The 20,473-nt window shown below is 38.3% G+C and overlaps 1 protein-coding gene across 3 annotated transcripts in view; it reads right to left on the bottom strand.

Annotated features, from left to right (window-relative positions):
• ABCC4 (ATP binding cassette subfamily C member 4 (PEL blood group)) overlaps positions 1-20,473 on the bottom strand; it is a 142,424-nt gene that overhangs the window by 82,820 nt on the left and 39,131 nt on the right. For all 3 annotated transcript variants that reach the window (XM_064712702.1, XM_064712711.1, XM_064712721.1), the window contains 6 exons: positions 15,551-15,647; positions 14,206-14,424; positions 12,166-12,306; positions 10,746-10,783; positions 10,337-10,434; positions 7,254-7,400 (listed from right to left, as the gene is read on the bottom strand). In XM_064712702.1, the coding sequence (XP_064568772.1) occupies positions 7,254-7,400; positions 10,337-10,434; positions 10,746-10,783; positions 12,166-12,306; positions 14,206-14,424; positions 15,551-15,647 (740 nt within the window). The remainder of the gene's footprint in view (positions 1-7,253; positions 7,401-10,336; positions 10,435-10,745; positions 10,784-12,165; positions 12,307-14,205; positions 14,425-15,550; positions 15,648-20,473) is intronic.

Genomic DNA, 20,473 nt, shown 5'->3' with positions numbered 1-20,473 from the left:
AAAAATCAAAACCTGAAGGAAGCTCTGCATATGTGTTCACCTGAATACATAACAAAAGTCCCCAGAAAAAGTCCCTAATGGTTTTGATAAAGGAAAAAAAAATATTTGGGGAAGACAGGGTGGAAGATCTGTCAAGCAATTATTGTACTACTTATAAACTGTACTATTTGTACTGTATTGTACTATTTATAAATAACTTTCAAGTTTGTATTTTTTAAACTGAACAACACACTGAAGTCAAGTTCGATTCAATACCTCTGCTTCTGCTGTTATTTCTATTCTTCAGGCTTTAGTCTGGATTGCCAAAACAGGCAGATTCACATACAACAGCCATTCTTTTCTACACTAAAATTTTAATTTTGGATCGAGAAGTGCCTTTTGTTTCCAAACACTCTACAAGATCACCACAGGCACAAACTAATCTTCACTTGTTGCATAATCTGCAAGATGCTGGCAATCTGAAAAAAAGAAAAAAAAAGAAAGAAACCTCAACTAATTAATTCACCCAGATGCTGCAGTGCAGATTACCTAGGACCGTCTGGGAGAAAGAATTCTGCGCAGCATAAAGCAGAACAGTGCTAATGAAATGAGTTTGCACTGTGAGAGTGTTTGTTTCATTTTAATTTCCAGCTACTCAGATTAAGCAAAAAAACCCCAAAACACCCCATCAAAGTGGGCTAGTTTTTCTGCAAAGATCAAAGCGTTTGCAGAAACACTCAACTGTGTTCTGTGTGTCCATAAAGGACAGCAGTGGAAGGCTTGGCACAGCCAAGAGCCCGATGAGCATGGCTGTCACCTGGGGTGGGGATCCACATGTTCAAAGCTCACACTGAACCAGAGGGGGAGAAGAGCTGACTGCCTTTCCCACATTCCCTACAGGTGGTCTCAACACCTGGATATTCATCATCCCTGCCTAGCTCTTCTCCAAAGTAATTTAGTTTTGGAAATGCTTATGCCTTGTTCCAAGGTTGAATGAAGTAAGTTTTGATAAGTTTTTCCTCATTTCTCAGAGATGTTCAATTCCCATCCAAAATAGGCATCCATGAACAGCTAGAGAGGACATTCTATCCAAGTGGCACCTCCAGTCCCCACTATCCACAGCAGTCGTAGCAGCATTCCACAATTTATAAACAAATTAAAAATAGCAAAAAAAGTTACATATTTCAAATAGTTACTATGAAAACAAAAAGAAAAGAAAAAAAAAGCACCATTTTGGATTATCTCTAAAAGCTTATTTGTAACTGCATCACCTCAGTTGGGCCCTCTTTTTAAGCCCCTTGCAGTTTTCTATCAATATTACAGCAGTCTCTCCCTCTGTTTTCAAGTGTCTCCAACCAACATGTAGTTCCCCATTGCCACAAATCTCCCCAAAACAGCATGCCAGCTATGCAAGACTAAAACAAAATTTCATTTTTATTTTCCAGCTACACTTGCAGGAAAGGGATGTCCCTGAACGGCTTCTGTGCAGCCTTCTAAAGCCAGTATTTTTAATTAGGCTTCCCTGTCTTGCCCGACATTCCATGCCTCCTTTTTGCTCGGCTGAGGTGGGGCGAGAGCAGCTCTCTCTGTAGCTGCTTCAGTAAATGAAAACACTGGACTTTGCAGTATCTGGGCAGGTCAGCATATGGTCAGAAATGAGTTTCACAGCAGGCTGTTTTCCCCACCAGGCGATCTTAATGTGAAGAAGATCGAAAATCCCTACGAAGGGACGCGGAATCTTGTGCCAGGGAAGCAAGAGGCTGCACTTGGAAGTGGCTGTCAGTGCAAGCTTCACGCTATTTCCCTGTCAAATAATGGCTCATCCCCTCCTACAAACAGCTTTCCCGTAAAGCTTTTAATTTTATCTCCCATAGTAGGCATAAATGGGGTGAGCTCTGACTCGGTGAACTGAAAATGTAATGGGCTTGTCTCATCGCTTTATGGCCAAGTTTCATTCAATTATTATTGCAGAAAAGAACAGGATAGAGTTGAATCGAGTTACACTAATAGATAATAAATGTAAACATAACTCCAGAGTGCCATTTACTGACTTTAAAGACTACTCCTATAGCAATCACCTTCGTACAGCTCTTGACAGAATCATAATAGTGATAAAACACATGGAAGCATAAGACTATTCAAACTCTTAACAAAGCCATGATAATACTAACAGTAAATGAGCAACTCCCATAAAATATCATTTAATAATCACGCCCTGATAAGATTTAAAGTACATATCGCCATTGTTATATGAAAAAAACATTAAAGGGTTTTTTCTTTAACACATGTAGCAACCTAACAGGTTTTAATTACCACACCTACTTCAGTGACGAGCTGTTCCACTCAAACACCCAAACATAATATTTACAACGTTGTGTGGTTGTTAAGGATCTTGATGATTGATGGAACCCATTGTGTTGCCATCTTAATAACAACAAATGCAAGTGATTACCAACACGGAAGAGAGAATCTGTGTTTTTATTTTACAACAAAAGGCTGTCCTATAGGGACTTCTTTTTCAACATAAACTAACAAACCTGTGCACATGTGAATGCCCTTTAGAGCTTGGCATAGAGAGCCAAAAACAAAGCCTCTGCTGCTTTAAGGACAATGCATTTTTTTGTATTAGCTTAAGAGAACATGAAAGCTGTCAAAAGAGCTGGTACAGTTTTTCACAACCCTGCAGAATTCATCTTGACCACAAGGATATATCTGAAAACTGCATCAGAAAGATAGGACAGATCTTGTTTCCAAAAAAAAAAAAAGAAGAAATAAAGAAAGCAATTGAGTCATTGAGTCAAATAGGAATACAATACAATTTCCTGGCATCACTACTGAATATTTATATCACTGACGAATGAGACTACAAACGAAGTATCTTAACATGAAGCTTTGCCTTGTTAACTGCATGATATGCCAAAACACCACCTACTGTAAATCACCCAGTTTAAGACCAGTATTTCTTGTTTAAACATGCTACTTGTTCAGCAGAATCACTTGTGTGAACAAGCATACATTAATGTACACTAACTAGAGCAGTTTCACTATCCATCTGATAAAGTATAATTTAACAACCTCATTATCAGCATTGTAATTTTCAGACTGCTGAAATACCATATTCGTTGCAAATATTATATGGTTGAAACACTGTAACAACATTGCCCATTTGACACTTCTGTCAGATAAAATGCAGATAGTCATTTGTGCATTGATGAACATGCTTTTAATCCTATAAAGAAACTTTCTCTGTCAAATTATAAGCGTTTCAGCAGTTGACTTATGAACACTATAATTAAAATCCTTATGCCTTAAAGAAAAACAAACTTCATTATAACAACAGCTTTCTTTCACATTTTAATCTTTTTATATTTGGAGTTTGCTTTCATGTGCTGCTATTAGCTATCAGTTCAGCGTGCCATTTCTGGGTGCCAAAACCAAAAAAAAAGTATTTCTCTCTCTAACCTGGTCAAATCTCAAAGTCTAGGTAAGTACCCAAAGGGATCAATGTTTATTTAATGCTTCCACAATGCATTTGTGGGGGGAAAAAAAAAATCTGTTATTTTAACAGGTCAAGGACAAACATCATACAATTCAGTGCTTCCCATTTCTAAGAAGGCCAGAAATGCTGCAAAGTCTGCCAAAATACTTCTTTTCCTCCTGTAACTGTCAAAACAAACAGTTTGAGGAGATACAATTTGGGGAAAAAAGAGCTGCACTTCTGTAGTGATTCTGGTTCAATTTAAATTTCAGGCAGATTCTCTAGAAGGGGAAGAGATTTCTATTTTATCTGAACAAATTAATGCGTATCATCCATTCCTTCTTGCAGCACCCATCAGCAAAGCAGCAGCAGGTTTCAGCTTCCTAAATTCAATGCAATTCAAAATTACACAGAATTTACACTACAACCACCATAACTGAAAATTATGCAGTTACACATTAGCATCACTTCTCTAATCTCTGTCCCTAAATCCCAGAAAAGAACAATTCATTTACAAACTAAGAAAGTAATCTCAAATCAAATCCTGAAGCTTGTCAAAAGTAGGATCATCTGAACGATTCAGTAAGAAACTCATTTCAAAAGAGGCAAGTCCCAAATCAAGTCTGCTGCTGAAGTCTGGGTCCCTTTCACATAGCTTTATAACAAATCTGTTTTGAAGTGTTATAAACATCTCAGAAAAGAAATTAAAAGGAATAATGGCTGAAGAAGGTCTCCCTGGTGGGAGTCTTCTGACTCTAGAGGGTTATCTGACTTTTTGGCCACTATTTCCAAAAGGAAAAAAGTTCCTGAACTCAGCACTACACGAAGCTGAAAAGCTCATTGTGTAAAAGATCAGGAGAAAATACTATTCTTGCAGACAATTAAGACAACTGAATGGAACCACAGTACTATTGCTCACCAGAGAGGTTGAAAATTTACTCCTCAAATATCATCTCTAAAAACACAACAGATGAATTTTGTTATCCTTCTAAGAAGCCTCTGTAATGCTCAGCTGGGATAAAACAGATCATGCTGCCCTCTTGTGCTAGACATGCACAGGAATCAACCCCTTTTTATTCCTGCAAGCGACATGTGAAGAGCAATATATGAAGCCTTCACTACAAAACAGAAAACGTCCACATCTCCCTACTTTACAGATGCTTTGACATTCATGTCATTCCCTTACTGGGATATGGGTAGAAGAGCAAAGGAAGTTTCCAGAGAGCCAAATTCTACACACAAAAAAATAACTTCTGTGAACAAATGCAGACAAATCAGATGTAATAAAACCCAAAATACTAACAGTTCAACTACCCATCAAGCTTTCACAACAGCTGTGTAAGTGATGCAGTAGAGATACCTGCTGATAAATTAGAATTTCAGTCATAAATAAATGGCAATTTTTTCTGCATGCTGGGTAAGACAATGTACTTTGGTCACTTAGGATTATCAGCTCAGTAGGGTTAGGCTAAACACTTAAAAAAGGAAAGAGAAAAACAGTCATTTACTAATAAGGTTCTTTCAGTGCAAAATATACAGTAAAGTTTAATTCTTTTTAGACCTATGCTGAATTTAAAGGTGAAATATGTGTACATACAAATATTTTTGGCTAGGAAGGGAGACAAGAGAGGGGTCCTTTTATTCCTTTTCTCTCTCTGCTATCTAATCCAGGTTCCAAAAATACATTTACTTTCTTCTATCATCTGGATAAAATGCTAGTTACTATTCCCTTTACAACCTACCCCTCCCCATATATTGCTAATGCAATCTGTAAAGAGAGATCTTGGGCTTATGCCTAAACTGATTCACAAAGCACAGTTTTTTTAGAAATAAGTCATCTCATTTATTCACCAAGACTGATTGGATCTACACTGTTGGGAGCTGACAGACATGTCATGATTCACCACGCATTTCCATTTCCTAATGTCGACTCCCCGATGCTCCTCGTTACTCTGCTTCCCCAATAAGCACCACCAAGAGCTTGGGATGTTTGTTTATTTAAGTTACCTACTCAACTCTGGAACACAGATCACCGTGTGTTAAAAATACTAGCCGTGGTATTTTTTTAATTACTGATTCTTTTTTGATAAATGAAACAGCAAAATTCAGTTCAGCAACTGCTTCTGCTGAGGTCTTAGAGACCTCACACTAACACTGAGAACATGCTGGATGCTTAAATGACAGATCTGACATTGCAATATTAGCTTTGCTAATATGGGATACAATAACTAATAGTTTGGTTTAGCTATTACAATCAAAAGCTAGAAAAAAGCACATTTAAAAACTTCAATTTCTTTTTAGTATGTCTTTCATGGGCATATTTAAAAAAAAGATGGGGAAAAAAAATCCCACCTCAATGCAAGAAATAGCATGTGAAGTTCTAAAAGGAAAATAAACAGTAAAAAAACCCATGTAAATCAGACAATGAAATACAGATATTACAAACAGATTTTAGAACTGCTAAATGCTGCAATTCTGAAGAACATTGTCTCATGTGTCATCTTTTTTCTTCTCTTTTTTCCTTTTTTCAAATAATGCAGAGATCAGAACAGAAGTATTTTTGCATGCCATCCTGACCAAAAGAAAGATGAAGGGAAAGAAATATATGCATCTTGAAGTTAATCCTCTATTACAAAATATCTGTTGATTAACAGAAACACACATCTAAGTCACAAAAGTGTGTGAATACCAGCGACAGGCAGATTTAAAGAATGTCAGTTTTACAATGCACTGCTAATTAATGCTTCATAGTGTTACAAAGCAAACTGGTGTTACTCTACATTGTTGCTGATGTTTTCTCTCTAGTTCTTGGTTTGTTATTATGAACCAGATTTATGGGCATTCTTAGAAGATCACTCTGTATTTGCTCAAAAATGAAGTTACTGCGTTTGCTGCGCACACATACACAAGAGAGAAGAGGAAAACTGACACATCAGCACTAGGATTTCTTCTCATGCATGCGCTCTCACTAGCTCCCATTTCCTGAGCTTCCCTTCTAAACCTCTGCAGTGGCCTTGAATTTACATTTCCACACATTCACAGTACAAGCAGGCCATGTAACACAGCCCTAACTTTCTGCAGTTACAGGGGTGCTCTTTAAGATTAAATTGTACCCATTTCATTCATCCTATCATGGCCATGAACCTCTTCTCCACATAAGTACCAATTTCCTGAAAATATTATTGTTTTCTCTGAAACAATAAAGCCATCCCTATATATCCTTACAATTGAATGCCTCCTGATGCTATGAGAACAAGTCCATTTTTTCCCAAGGGAGTGAAGACCATCAGGTTTCTGGTTCTCATATAGAAGACAAACCTTTGGCTGGTCAATCAGTACCACCCACCTTCCCACTCTCTTCACTCTGCTCCAGCTTCTCTCTCCTTTCTTTTGAAGAACATAAGGATCTGGATCACAGTTTTACAAAATGCATTCACACACACTCAGCATATGGGAGACTCCCTGTCAAACTGCATCAGAACAGCAGTGCAAATACAGGTCCATGTACAACACCAAAGCTAGAGCTAATTCATTGTTCTGTAACCTGCACTTAAACACAGTAAGGTGAACCGTCAATAAGCAATCTGAGTTTGAAATTGAAAAGGACTACACTGTAAAATTTGAGGTGTTTAAATAAAAATTTAGATTTAGAAAGTCTAAGTAAAAGAAGCAAAAGAACCCAACAGAAGTGCAAAAATACCATCAAATTGTAATTGTCCAGAAATGGTACAATTTGTTCAATCAAGGAGATACATTAAATATTGAGGGTTTTTTTTTTTTTTTACAATAAACTTACCTATAGGATTTCTGTCAAAAAACAAGACAGGGGCTTTCAAAATGGACTGAAACATTTTGTTGTGCAAATTCTGACCAGAATTGACAAGAACTTGAAACACCAGAAGACTTCTTATTATGCCAAATAGTATTGTAGCCACTGTTAAACCTGAAATAAAAAATAAAACCAACAAAATATGAATAGAGACTCCAAAGAGATATGGATATTTCAGGAGAAAAAAAACGTTAAAAATAAAATTGCACTAAAACCAAATTCTCTGGACTTCTGCATACAGCAAGAATCCAAACTTAAGCCTAGGGGGACTCAGACTGAGTGCAGAACACAGATACATTTGTCACTAGCTTCACTTACTATCACGGAATCAATTTAATCCATTTCTCTTTTTCTGTTTGAAAGAACTGGTACTTCACAGAAATGTAGGAAATGTTTGTTAACCCATGAGATAAATGCATATTGAAACTTTCTGCATAACAGCGTTACTAAAAAATTCATTTTGCCGTGCCATGTATAATTGTGGCTTGCACAGGTCACTGTGAAGATTCAACACTTGCCAGCAGGTATTAAACAAGTAATATATACATGGCTATTTAGACACAACCTTGAGTTACTCCCAATCAGTCCAAACCACTCATGCCATTCTTCCCCTTGTAAAACACATCAAATCCCATAAATTATTTGTCTTTCACACCATGTAAGATACATTCCTTATGCCATGAGAAGAAACAGTCCTTCTAGGGAACTGGCGTGCAGACTCTCTGTTCCTCTTCTGGGCATGTCTCTGCTTACAAGACAAGGGTGCTACAGGGCAGAAAACTGAAATAAATAATGAGATTGCTGTTGCTCTGTTTGCTGTGCATAATCTCCAATGTGGCTGCTCAAATTCCCTGTCAATAAGAGTGAACAGTGAAGGTCTAAACCTTACATTTAGCAGAGCTTTCAGGCTCTACGTGTTCTGCTTCAGAAAACAGCACAGCTATCTCAGGTCTTGAGGACGTGCTGAAGTTAGACCCCAACTACCAGCAGAAAACCTTGCCTATTCTCAGGGCAGGTTAAAATCCTACACAATTCAGGAACAGCTATAGTAACAGTGGGAAAGAGGGAGGTTTTAAATTATGGGAAATGGTTAAGCTATCCCATATGCTTCCTTCTGTATCCTCCCAGGGAGTAAATAAAGGTATCATCACAATTTCATTTGTCTTCTTGCAGTTTATTGCTCACATTCTGGTGGCTGGGATAAGAGTTTTTTTGCCTTGTCCCAGCTGCTGTACCCCAGGCCAGGAAAAGACAATTTTTCCAAGAATAACTGCACATACCCAAACAGGAAAGCTGGGTCATGCAAAAGGGGAGCAGGAGAGGCATGAAGCAGGAGGCTGTGGCACAGCCCATTCCTAACTAACAGCGGTCTCTGGGAGCAACACGAGGAGAGGGACCACATCCTGGAAACCCCACATTTCTGTACAGCTCTACTCAGGCCTGGAAGCTGCTGGAAGCTGTTGGAACAACCCTCCCAGAACAGACCTAATGGTTGGGGAGAAGGGAAACAAGACGCGCTTCCAAGTCCTTCACTTGGTCTGGCTCTGCTTTCCCTGTTCATGAGCTCAGAACCTCAGTATGAGAGAGACAAGGGCTCTTTGCATGTTTGCCTTATAGAAGAGGTGTGGAATTAGCACCCCATTTCTGGCCAGCAGTGCTCCCTATTAACAGCAATTTTACTCTTCAAAACCTTTGTTTCACAGAAGCAACAAGGACTAAGAATGAACTACTACAGTGGGCTTGTTTTTTCAAACATTGACAATCAGAAATAAAAATGTTGAATTGTTTTATACTCTTTAGATTGTAAAAAAGGTAAGTTGGATTAGTATGTATTTCCTGTAAAATGCACTACCTTTTTATAACTTTGTCAACTCCACTTACAATTTTGTGTAGATAAGTCAATGCTGTCTGTTCAACAACTGCAAATATTGAACAGAGTCAACTGTCATCTAAAAGTTTCAATATAAAGGCAGCTTTTGTTGTTCTGCTATCTAGAGCAAAATATTCCTTTAAGAATAAAATTTTCACTAATGTGGTTTAGGCTACCTGGTTAGAGAAAGGGAAATTTGCCACATTTAATCACAATGTGCAGTCCACTGGAACAGTTCAGGAAATAAGACATTACACAGAGAAAATAAGAGCCAAGTTCATCTGGCTCCTAAATTGTTGCTTCCCAGGCCAAACACAATGTTTTCTGTCAGCCACTCAGATCACGTGGATTCCAGAAAACAAACTAAACAAAAAATCCTGCACCTATTCTCTCAGCCATGGAGATGTTTCTGAATACATTCAATGCATATTCCTCTGGCATTCCACCTGTTTTCTCACACCAACCATTTACATCTCCATGAAGAAATTACCATGCCATACAAAACCATGCATCACTAAGAGTGTTAAACAGCAGAATCTGAGAGCATGCACATGATTCTTCTGTGGCAATTTTTACTACATCTCAGAGCAGTTTTTCAAGATGTTTGGATGCCTGAATGCAAGGATCAACGCCCTTTTCTGAATATTCAGAAGCATAATGCTACCTATTGAAATATATTGAAATGTTTTTTAACAACCTGCTTTGCATACCCATCTAGGATGCCTTTTAAAAGCTTGTTCTTTTTCTATGGCACTTCAGAAGAAATGCAGCCAAGCCAAGTTTTAGAACAGCACAGAACAAAGATCCATTTCTAATCCCTCTTGCCATCCATATAATGACTGAAGATTTAGCTCAATTACTTACTAATATATAGACAATAACCCCAACCTTAATGTGACTGACTTTTCAGATACTCAATTCCTGATTTACTTTCCAAAATCCAGCCAAAGCAATTAAAGACTCAGCATTCAACCTATTTCTTCTGTCAGATTTATTTTATTTATTGCAATCTATTTAATCAGAAAACAAGACTCAGGCTTTTAATCTGTTAAGACATTGCTCAGTTACTGCTAGAAATCACATTTCCCCACACATTGCTTTGCACCTCTCAATAATCTTCATCAGATAATAAATAGTTCTTAAGACACAAACATACACACACACATGCATGTGCAATTACCTGCATAAATTCCCAAATAAAAGTTAAGGTCTAGATCAGGCACTTTTGTTCCATTATTTCCATTTGTTGTGAGATTCAACTTTTCTTGATGATTTGCCCTGTGGAAATGCACACAGAAGATAACCATGATCAAATAAGTGCACTTAGCTGTTTCTAGATTAAATTCTTTAGTTGAAATCTTTAGTTCAAAAGATCTCATGTATTGATGCTGTCATGCATCACAACATGAATAGATGCAATTACAGTCTATACTTAGCAAAAAGTTTTAATTTTTTCCCCCAAAAAAAAGAAGTGTAAATCAGAGGAAGATCTGAAGTATTCTAGAGCAGGTTCCATTCCTCTTCAACTAAACAAACAGCACTTGACTGAAAAGGCAGAAACAACCAGCCACTTTTTATCACCAACTTACCAGTAAGAAAGCCACCAGTCCTGGAGCACATAGGCCACCTTGAGCAAAAGAAGCAAATACAAGAATCATCTCACAAAATTAAAAAAAAAATTAGAAAATTAAATTTCCTTGCTATTCTTTCAAGCTCTCTGGGAAAACATCACATATTCAGAAAAGTATGCCATCCAGTCTTTCAAGACCAGCAGCAATTTGCCAAGCACATTAGAAGGTGCTCTACAAAGAAAGAAGTTACCTTAAATTACCTTACATGTTAGCAAGCTAAAGGAAAGCAATACACTTTGGCAAACAAAATATAGTAGCTCTTCCTAATGTATGTTAATTGAACTTTAAAGAACTCATTTTCTCAGTTCCTAAATTTGCTACAAGAGATATTCCAAAATGCTTTTTGATTAACAAACTTTCTGATGTTACCAGTCCAGAAATTTGTGTTTACAGGAGATAATTACCAGAAACAGGGTTGAAGGAGGATGAGAGAGGAGAGGGAGGGAAAAATTCCTTCTGCCACTTTCCTTCTGTGACAAAAGGTGACTACAAACATGTAACAGGGTTATTATCTCAAAATACACTTCTGTTCATGTGAATTTGAAGTTGTGGGCAGAGAGAGAGATCTACTACAGATCTACTACAGAGATCTGATCTTGCTTAGCTAACTTTCCAACAGACTCAATTCAAGAACAAGCAAGAAGTAAGATGTTAAAATATATAGACTATTTTTTTTACAGCCAAGAAAAATAATTTCCATGAAATGAATTTGAGCCTTCTCAGCAAGAAACAGAGAAAAAGGTTCACGAAAGGTATCCTCACTCAGCTTCCTCAGCTCACCATTGCTTTCAGTAAGTCTGTAAATAACTTTGTTTAAAAACTCATTTACATACCTGCTACAGTCTGCAGCACACAAAATATTTGCCTATGCTCTTCCTTACTTTCTCATTCTGCTAAACAGTGACCCTCCACCTAAACTTTTCACATGATCTGCACTTACCAACAGGTGAGCTGCTCCTTGAACACTTCTGCCAGGCTCTGTCCTCCCACACCCAGTACATCTCTTTACCCTCCTCAACTGGAAACATTCTGACTGTTTTTTAACACCACTTTTACACACCTTATTATTTTCTTCTCTTTCTAAACAAAGTACACTGGCTTATAATTTTCATGCCATGTTGTCACCAAAATAATTATTTTAGTGAGGTATAAAAATTGTTGGAATAAGGATCACTGCAAGACCTCTCAATGCTGTACCAAAAATCCCATGCTGACACTTGGGTATGCTACAAAATTATTAAAGAACACCCAAACATTTTAGATTAAATATTACAGCATCAAGTATGCACTGTATTTAAAAAAAAATAAAAATAGAGCAGAAAAAGATCTCACTAACCCAAACTACATTCAATACTATTTATGACTTCCAACAACTTACCTGTGCCAAAATATTAAATAATAAGAGTATAAAAATCACAAAGTAGTTTGCTCCTGCAGAGAAGTATTTTCTGTAAACTTTAAAGCTTATTTTTCCCTCATGTCGACTCTCCTCTGGCACTGCAGCCAGTGCATTTTCACCCTGAAAGAAAGTCCATAGAATAAACCCCATCAATCTTGTAGTTACAGATTCAGACTAAGCCACTAGGTTCAAAATTAGCAAACAATTAAACAAGGAGATAAAGCGATTATGCATATAAAAACTTTAAATATTGAACTATAGCTATGACAAAAAAATTAGTCTCAGTGCCCCAATACTGAAAAATCTACTCTGCAAAGCAACACTTCAAGGATTTTATTTGGCATTGGCTCACCAAATATACCACAACTTCATATATAGCCAGAAATATTTACTCTGACCACTATGTGGGTTCTTTTTTCCTTATATAGCACATTTGTGCATAACAGCTCCACAAATTAAGGCCTTCACTCAGGGAAGATTCTGTTTTCAGAATGCAAATGTGAGCAACCTTTCCTTCCCTTAAAAGCATTTAAGGTAAATACTCTTCTACAAGTATGTACCATAATCAACCAATCTATACTTGAGACATACAAATCATCAACTAAATTCTAATCATCTCCTTGTAAATAAGAACAAAGCATCTATTAATAGGGAAAATAAATGAAATTACAAATGGGAAGTCATAGTAAGCAAACAATGGATGGGGGACGCTAAAAAACAGAGAAGGAAAAAATGATACAGGCATAAAGAAGGTAAAAGAACTATACAAATTAATAAAATCAGGAATCTTTTAAAATTTTTACAGTATATGCAATATAAAAACTAGTGGCAATTAGTGGACATGTAACAGTTGATTTTGTTGCCACAAGGCATGGCTGTACAAGAGCAGTGGAATCAAGAGACCTGATAGACATAAAAAGAGAAATGCAACCTACAAATCCCTAAAAGGTGAGAAGTCTATCTTTTTGTTTCTCTAGCCACCACACCTTCCCACTTCTCCCCATCCCCATTCAACAGTATTGATGCTGCTAAGAAGCTTGGTACACCTCCATAAATTTAAGAGAATTTGAGACTGGAATTGCCACTGGGGCATTAATAATGTAAGTTCACTGCTTTGGGGCATAAAACAATTCCTCAAAAAGGCATTAAAAAGTCCATAGCTTTTTTTTTTTTTTTTTTTTTAATCTCACTGCTTTTCACCATAGAGAAGAAATAGAGATAATATAGACCTACAGCATAGGCGTGACAATCATCAGGGACATACAGGGAATGCTTGTTCTATGGATGCAGTGCTAGCACAAGCCTAGCAGGGTTACAGGGAGCCTGCACTGACTGATGGGAATGCAAACACACCAGCAGAAGGCAACCTCTGGTACAGAAACTTCAGGGTTGCTTTTGCATTGGGCAGGCCAAGAGATAAGGAGGCACCTGGAAGTCACACTGGCACCCTACAAAGCCTTCTGTTTCCACCACCAAAAGGGCTGCAGAGAGCAAGGCAGCAGCGTCCCAGGATCACCCCCGCAGGCCGGCTCTAGATCATGTGGGTATGTTTATGGGCATGTTGATGCCAGCCATGCAAACACAGACTTTGCATAAAGCCACAGCTGCTACATGCACTTCCCAGAGCTCAGGACTTCAGGGAAAGTGTTTGTTTCAGTTCAACACTGCACAAACACACCCAATACAGTGGGACTGGTCCTTTACAGCACTGCTGTCAGAGGGCAGGCTGAAAGAAGCACGGTGTGGTGCCTCTGAACTCACACAAGGAATGCTCCCAGCACTCAGCAGAGCTGATGCTGAACTGCACAGGCTGACTCTGCTGGGTTTGAACAGCCTCACACTGAGCTGTGAGCTGCCAGCCAAGCACAGCCGGGCAGGTTCTCCACAGGCGCGCTCTCACCTGATAATGCAATTCAGTAATCCCTGAAATCCCAATGCTGCAGGGAAAGCCCATATCAAAATTTAAGTTAAAAACCAGCCAGACAAGAATCAAGACACCTCTCTCCTCTGAGCACTCACAGGTGGTTGTTCCACAGCTCCATCTTTCTGCGAGTGGACGGACGAATCCTGGGACAAGACAGAGGACTCCGAGAAGGTTCGGTTCCGAGCAGACTTCAGGTTGGGGGTTCCTGGAACTGACAGCTGCTCTACCACCTCCTCATCTTTTTTCAAAAGGGAAGCAAAGTCGATGCCAGATTTCTGGAACTCCGCATAGGTACCTTTCCCCACCATTTTACCCTACAATCAATACAAAGTTTTAGTACCTTCATTATATACTTTGCATAAAGGACAATTTTTCTTACCAGTCCTTGCTACCTCTGGGTTTCTGCAGTTGCTGGGCACACATCCCACTGCAGTAACTGAGCTGAAGCCTCTATGAGTTCCTCACTTAGAGGAGCAGAAACAAGCTCTTTAAGCTCTGACCAGAAACCTTGTAGCAGCTAACAGGGCCAACAAACAAAGAGGATGAGAACAACCTCAGTTACAGCCAGGGGAGAATCACTTCCCTGGAGAAGCTGTGGGACATGCCAAGCCCTGCAGCTTCAGGACAACCTATTAAACCACACACACAACCATCAGTCTTTTTATATTGCTCCATCCCAGGGGAAAACACCATCTCCATTTTCTGATCCTCACAGAACCTTACAAGGAGCAACACTGACCATGTCCACATTTCTTTCAGCTCTACCACAAACTCATTTCTCAAGAGCTACTGAAATTTTTCAAGCAATCTGAATGGAAAGTAAAAGAGGAACAGTGCCCTTTTGCACCATTTTGATGCATCAGAAGTAATTTCAAATATTTCACTACCCAGCCTTAAAAAAAAAACCAGGAAAAAAAGCCCCAACTGCAGTCCTTGCACTTCCCCTCTGTTGCTCAGTATCTGGTACAATGAAGATGGGAAGGAACCAGCTGTACTGAAGGCATGCTCATTCTCAAAAGCATCTGAGACTATGTCTCAGTCTTAATTTAAAAATTGATTTGTTGTAAAAATTAACACAGTTCTTAATTCACACAGAAGTGTAAGGAACAAGAACAAAAGCAAAACATTAACACAGTCTCAGAGTATATTAAATTTGAAGCAAGGGAAGGCTAAAACTTTTATTTCAAAACCAGACAAAGTGTTTGAAGAAATAAGTATTACTAATGCAAGATTATTTACATGCATGACAAAATTCAGCAACAGATTTTTCAGGGAAGGTATTCCAAGAAAAATACACTTATTAATAATTGTAAAACTTGATATGTAGTCGTAAGTAGACAGAAAATACACTTACAAACTAAAAATTAAAACCTTTTTTTTCCTTCCTTAGAGTAAAAAGGATAATGAAAAAATATAAGTATAGATATTAAAATCACTTACATCCTTTAAAATTAGAATCTGATTTGCAGCACGGAGATATTGCAACTGGTGAGTGACCAAAACAGAAATCTTCTGACGTAAGGCTTGACAAATACATCTGCAAAGAGATGGAAAGATTAATGAAAATTAAATGTCCTAGAAGACTATTTATTTCTGGAAAACCTCTTCCATTCAATTTCTCAGTTTTTAAAATAAGAAGATGACCGTGCTTACTAGATTTACGAAAACCATATAAAACCTTAACAAAACATGTTCCTCATTTAATTTCTTAAGTTTTCAAGCTAGGGAAAAGCTATATAATTATTTCTGATCTGCAAAAAAAGAGGAGGCAATAACACATTTCATTAAAGTTGTCTTAAACATTCTTGCAACAAATGTACATGTCATAAGCTGAATTGCAAATTTTTAAAAATTATTCTAAAGGAAAGAGAAAGAAGGGCAAGATACTGTGGAAAATTATGGAGAAATAGAGCCAGTAAAAGTATGTCTTCTCTGAGAGAATCTTTCAGACCAGCTGTAACACTGAGCCACAGAGACTCTTCTGGAGAATTACACCGTACTACTGATTTAAGGAAAAAAACCTCAAAACATTCCAAAATAGTCCATAAGTGTTTATTTTTCCAGCAGGTTCACTAAGGCTTAGTTTCATCATCCATCTACTTTCAGAAATACTGCTCTGTATAACTGAAGAACAACAACCAGGTGAAAAGCCCAATTCTAAGCGAATCACAATCTGATGTGTGTCCCTTTCTCAGTGATGATACAGAGAACCCACTGAAAGCCTTCTCAGCAGGGGATGTGACTGGCCCAAGAGTTCAGACACCTGCTGGAGCCAGCCCAGCACTGCCACAACACATTTACCTGTCTTTTAAAACCCAGACAGTTCACCTTCCCTGGGACTGTCCCCTACTCTTCAGAGGCACACTTGGTTAGACTGTGAGCACACTTCATGCGTGACAACAGGACAAAGGGATGCACCAACTCCACTGTCACATTTACTACATGCACAAGCACACACACACCTGTGCACACAGTCACACCAGATCCAGACAGAGAACACCCAAAGGTTCTCCAGCCTCTCTGGAGTACAAGAAAAAGCGAGATGAAGGGACTGTGAAAGTTGTATCCTCTTCCCCAACTAAGAATCAATTTAAACGTAAAAATGTTCCTGGCAGAAGTTAAATGGGTTCTTCTCCATGTTTAAGCTAAACAGAAATTTCAACACCCTTGAAAATGTATTCCAGGGACAAGCTATCCTTGCCATTATAATTTTTTTCTCTGAAGCTCAAGTTTAAGTCCTTTGGTGCAATTTCAATCCATTACATCCCCAAGGGCCCCTAGACCAGTTTATTCCTGTGTACAAGGTCCCTTCATACTTGAAGTCCTCCAGACATGAAAGAAAAAACACATAAAAGTAATAAAGAAGTCTCCCAAATAGACTTTTCTTTTAAGTTGCAGATAGCTTTCTATTTTGCCTCCCTGCGCTGGACCTGAATGTTCCTGACTACCTATACTGGAGTATGAAGCTGGTCTACACATTTTTTGAAGGGCACAAAAACATTATTTCAACTGAGACCTTACATGTACAAAACATAACAGGAGTATTATTTTACTTGTACTGCCACATACAGCACTAGTCATAAATCCCAAGGTCCTATTTCCTTAACAAGAGCATGACATTGCTGTGTCATACTGGGTTTGCCATCTAAAACACTCTAAACCTCCTTTCCACACTACTGCTCCCTGCTCGTTGTACCTTCATGGACTCAACACCTGGGCACTTCACCCTACTGCACGCACCTACTAATTCACATCCCATGCCCAGAACTTCACAAATATCTGTTTCCAGAACTGCCATTAGTGTTGTCTGGTTCTCCATCACCTGAAAATGCACCATCAATGACCTTCATACATCATCAGAAACACCAGAATCAGGACAGACCTCTCTAGAAACTACATCTTTCCGATTCAACAAAAAAAAAGCGAAGAGTATTTTAAGTTAACAAACTTAAGTAACAGGATGCTATAATCCATTTGAAAAAACTCACTGCACTCTGGCAGCAAACTGCTACAGAATTAAAAAATAATTAGCTTGAGCTTTGATAGTGCAGAGCATGAAGCAGGAGACACTGAGAAAGGGGCCTACAACAACACAGTGCTCCCCTATGCACAGGCTGAGTCTTTGCACTTCGTGCATACAAATCCTCATTTGTTCTTCCTTCCCTATCAGTTCTGCTTTTATTTGAGACAAGTTTTTCTTCAATCTTTTTAAAGTTTTTATCTCCAAGAACCAGCTTTCTTTCACCTCTGCAAAATGTTTCTTCTTTAATGATTCTACTTTCTTCATTACCATTCTTTCTCCCTCTCATTTTTGGAAGTTTACAAGCAATTTTAACTTTACTCTAGTTAATACTTATATTCATTTCAATGAAAATAACCACTGAAATGAAATTAAAGCACATGCATAAGTGCTCACAGGCATAAACCCTTTGTTACATTAATTTACTTCCTATATTTGTTTTCCTCTCCCTTCCATTTAAATTTAAGCAGTTTAGGGAGAACAACCCCCCAGTTAGTTTTGCACATTTCAAAATTTACAAAATTAAAAAAAAATAGGTACTGTGCTTGCCAAAAAACCCCCACACCCTACACATTCTACTCTGCTCTTTTTCTACTCTGCTGCTTCTGCTTCTATGCCTACCTGGACAATCATTTATCTCCACCTCATGACAAGTCCCAGTCACACATAAATACAACTGGTCCACAAAATCCATTTACCTATTCCAGGCATCAGGTAGCACTGGATGGCTGGAGAAAGTACACAGGGAGATTCTTCCTCTGGCATCCATTTCTAGACTCCAAAGTCCATATATTAGGAACTTTCTGAGCCAGAGATCCTGGTGTTTGTGAACTTTTTCTATGTGAATTCTGTCTGATACTAGGAATGATGTGCATACCACTCCCAAGAACCATGACAACTTTAGGTCTTTTAGGCCTTATTTTAAAAGATTTCTAAACTGTCCTGCAACTCTGTCTACTCCCACAAGCACAGAGGAGAAAGAAAGAAAGAAATCAAGCTGATAATTAACTGAGACTTGTACACAGCTCCTGTCACTGAAAAAGATACACAGGAAGTAACAATACCTAGAGAAAGGCATGCCCCAATAGACTGATGAAATATAAATCTCACTCTTAAAAACATGACTTTTGAGTCAATACTGCTGGTAGGACACAATTTTATCTCTATCTAAAGGTGATCTGAAACCATATAATCCATAGCAATATACAGATAAAAAGGGAGAGTAGGAAATTCCTTGAGATCCAAGTGCAATTGAATGATTTTCTTAGAAATCCCCATCTGCTCCAAACTTCACCATACAAAGAAATGTGCTACTGGATGTGATGGCTGTCCTTCATTTTGAAACTAGAGTTCTCAAAATATTGGATTTCTTAAAAGTGAATTAAAAGCTATTTTTATTTAAATAAATATAAAACAAAGGCATCTTTTCATATCCAAATACAAATATGTAAAAAAACATGTAACTATACTGGCAACCCCCCACTGGAAAAAGCCTGAAGCACTGCTATAGCACAGGCAGTAGCCTGTCTACTATTAACTATCAAGAACCCACAGGAAAAAAGGCAACAAATAACACAAAAATAGGAACTCTTCAGTTTATACCTTCCAAGGAATCTGACCAGGAAAGAGGAATTAATTGAAAAACTGCCTTTATCTACTCCATCATCCACAGAATGACTTGTCTGAATCACAAAGAAATTCTTAAGAGCCAAAGTCCTTTATTAATAATATCATGGTCTCTTTTCCCACTGGAGCTGTGCTACTTGCATTCTTTCTCATTTGAAAAGTATTTATATATTTAAAACTACTTACTGCAGTAGCTGAATAGAATACAGAAAAGCAGCAAATGTAATGAACCAGCCACCCACATGCCATAGCTTTGGGGAATTACTAGGAACATACCTATCTTTGTAAACACATACACTAGACACTTGTAAAAAAAAAAAAACTTTAACATAAAATTGCAAGAAAAAAAGGAGTGAGTGAACTGAACAATATCCACTTCAGATTCTCATTAAAAAATCCCCTGTTTCTTCCATCTCATCCATTGTTTTAAGCCTCGTGGTTTGGACTCCTGGGGGAGCAGCCTGCATGAAGTGGTGTTTTGGACATTCCTTAGCACCATGTTCTAAGAAATCATTCTTGCCCAAGTGCTCTCTGTCTTCTTCACATTTCTAGCACTATTCAGGAAGCCCTAAAGTACATGCCTTGCCTTGTTTCTCAAAGCAACTTACTGAACATAATGCTCTCCCCACTACCCCCAGTACCTTTACAGATTCCATGAAGGCCTCAGAAGACAACTTCTGTTTGTAAAAAACCCTCCCTAAAGTCTTCATGCATGACAACAGGACAAACTTGTCCTGTTGTAAAGTCTTGTGTAGGGAGGCATTGCTTGGTTTTCCTTCCCAGTACTACTCCACCCATCCCATTTTCTAAAAAATGCTTTCATTCTACCTCTTTGTGTTTTGCTCAACCTGATCTGGAGTTGTGGTGAAAAAATGAAAGTACAGAAACAACCCCAGCTACTTGTCTGAGTTTCAAATTCTCTGAGATAACCTCCTTATTCCTCCTCATCTTCACAGGCTTATCAGCAAAACACAGTGCAATGGCTTCTATCTCCTCTATGGTTCTGCACATGCAAAAAATCCACATTTGCAGGTTTGCAGTAGAATGTAGATGCTGCCAGTGTCACAGCTCACATGAAAAGTAGAGCAAGCTGAAGAGGCAGCCTGCCCTCCTCCACAAGGCACCAGGGTACTTTCTCATCTCCCTCTTCAAGAAGAGACCTTAAGACTTCAGGGAGAGACAGGGGAACAGCTCAGGTGGGTGCACTTTCAGAACTC

Source organism: Zonotrichia leucophrys, chromosome 1 (genome assembly GCF_028769735.1).
Source record: "Zonotrichia leucophrys gambelii isolate GWCS_2022_RI chromosome 1, RI_Zleu_2.0, whole genome shotgun sequence".
Classification (NCBI taxonomy): Eukaryota; Metazoa; Chordata; class Aves; order Passeriformes; family Passerellidae; genus Zonotrichia; species Zonotrichia leucophrys.
Note: the sequence above shows the minus strand (reverse complement) of the source record. Positions and strands in the feature narration are given on the sequence as shown.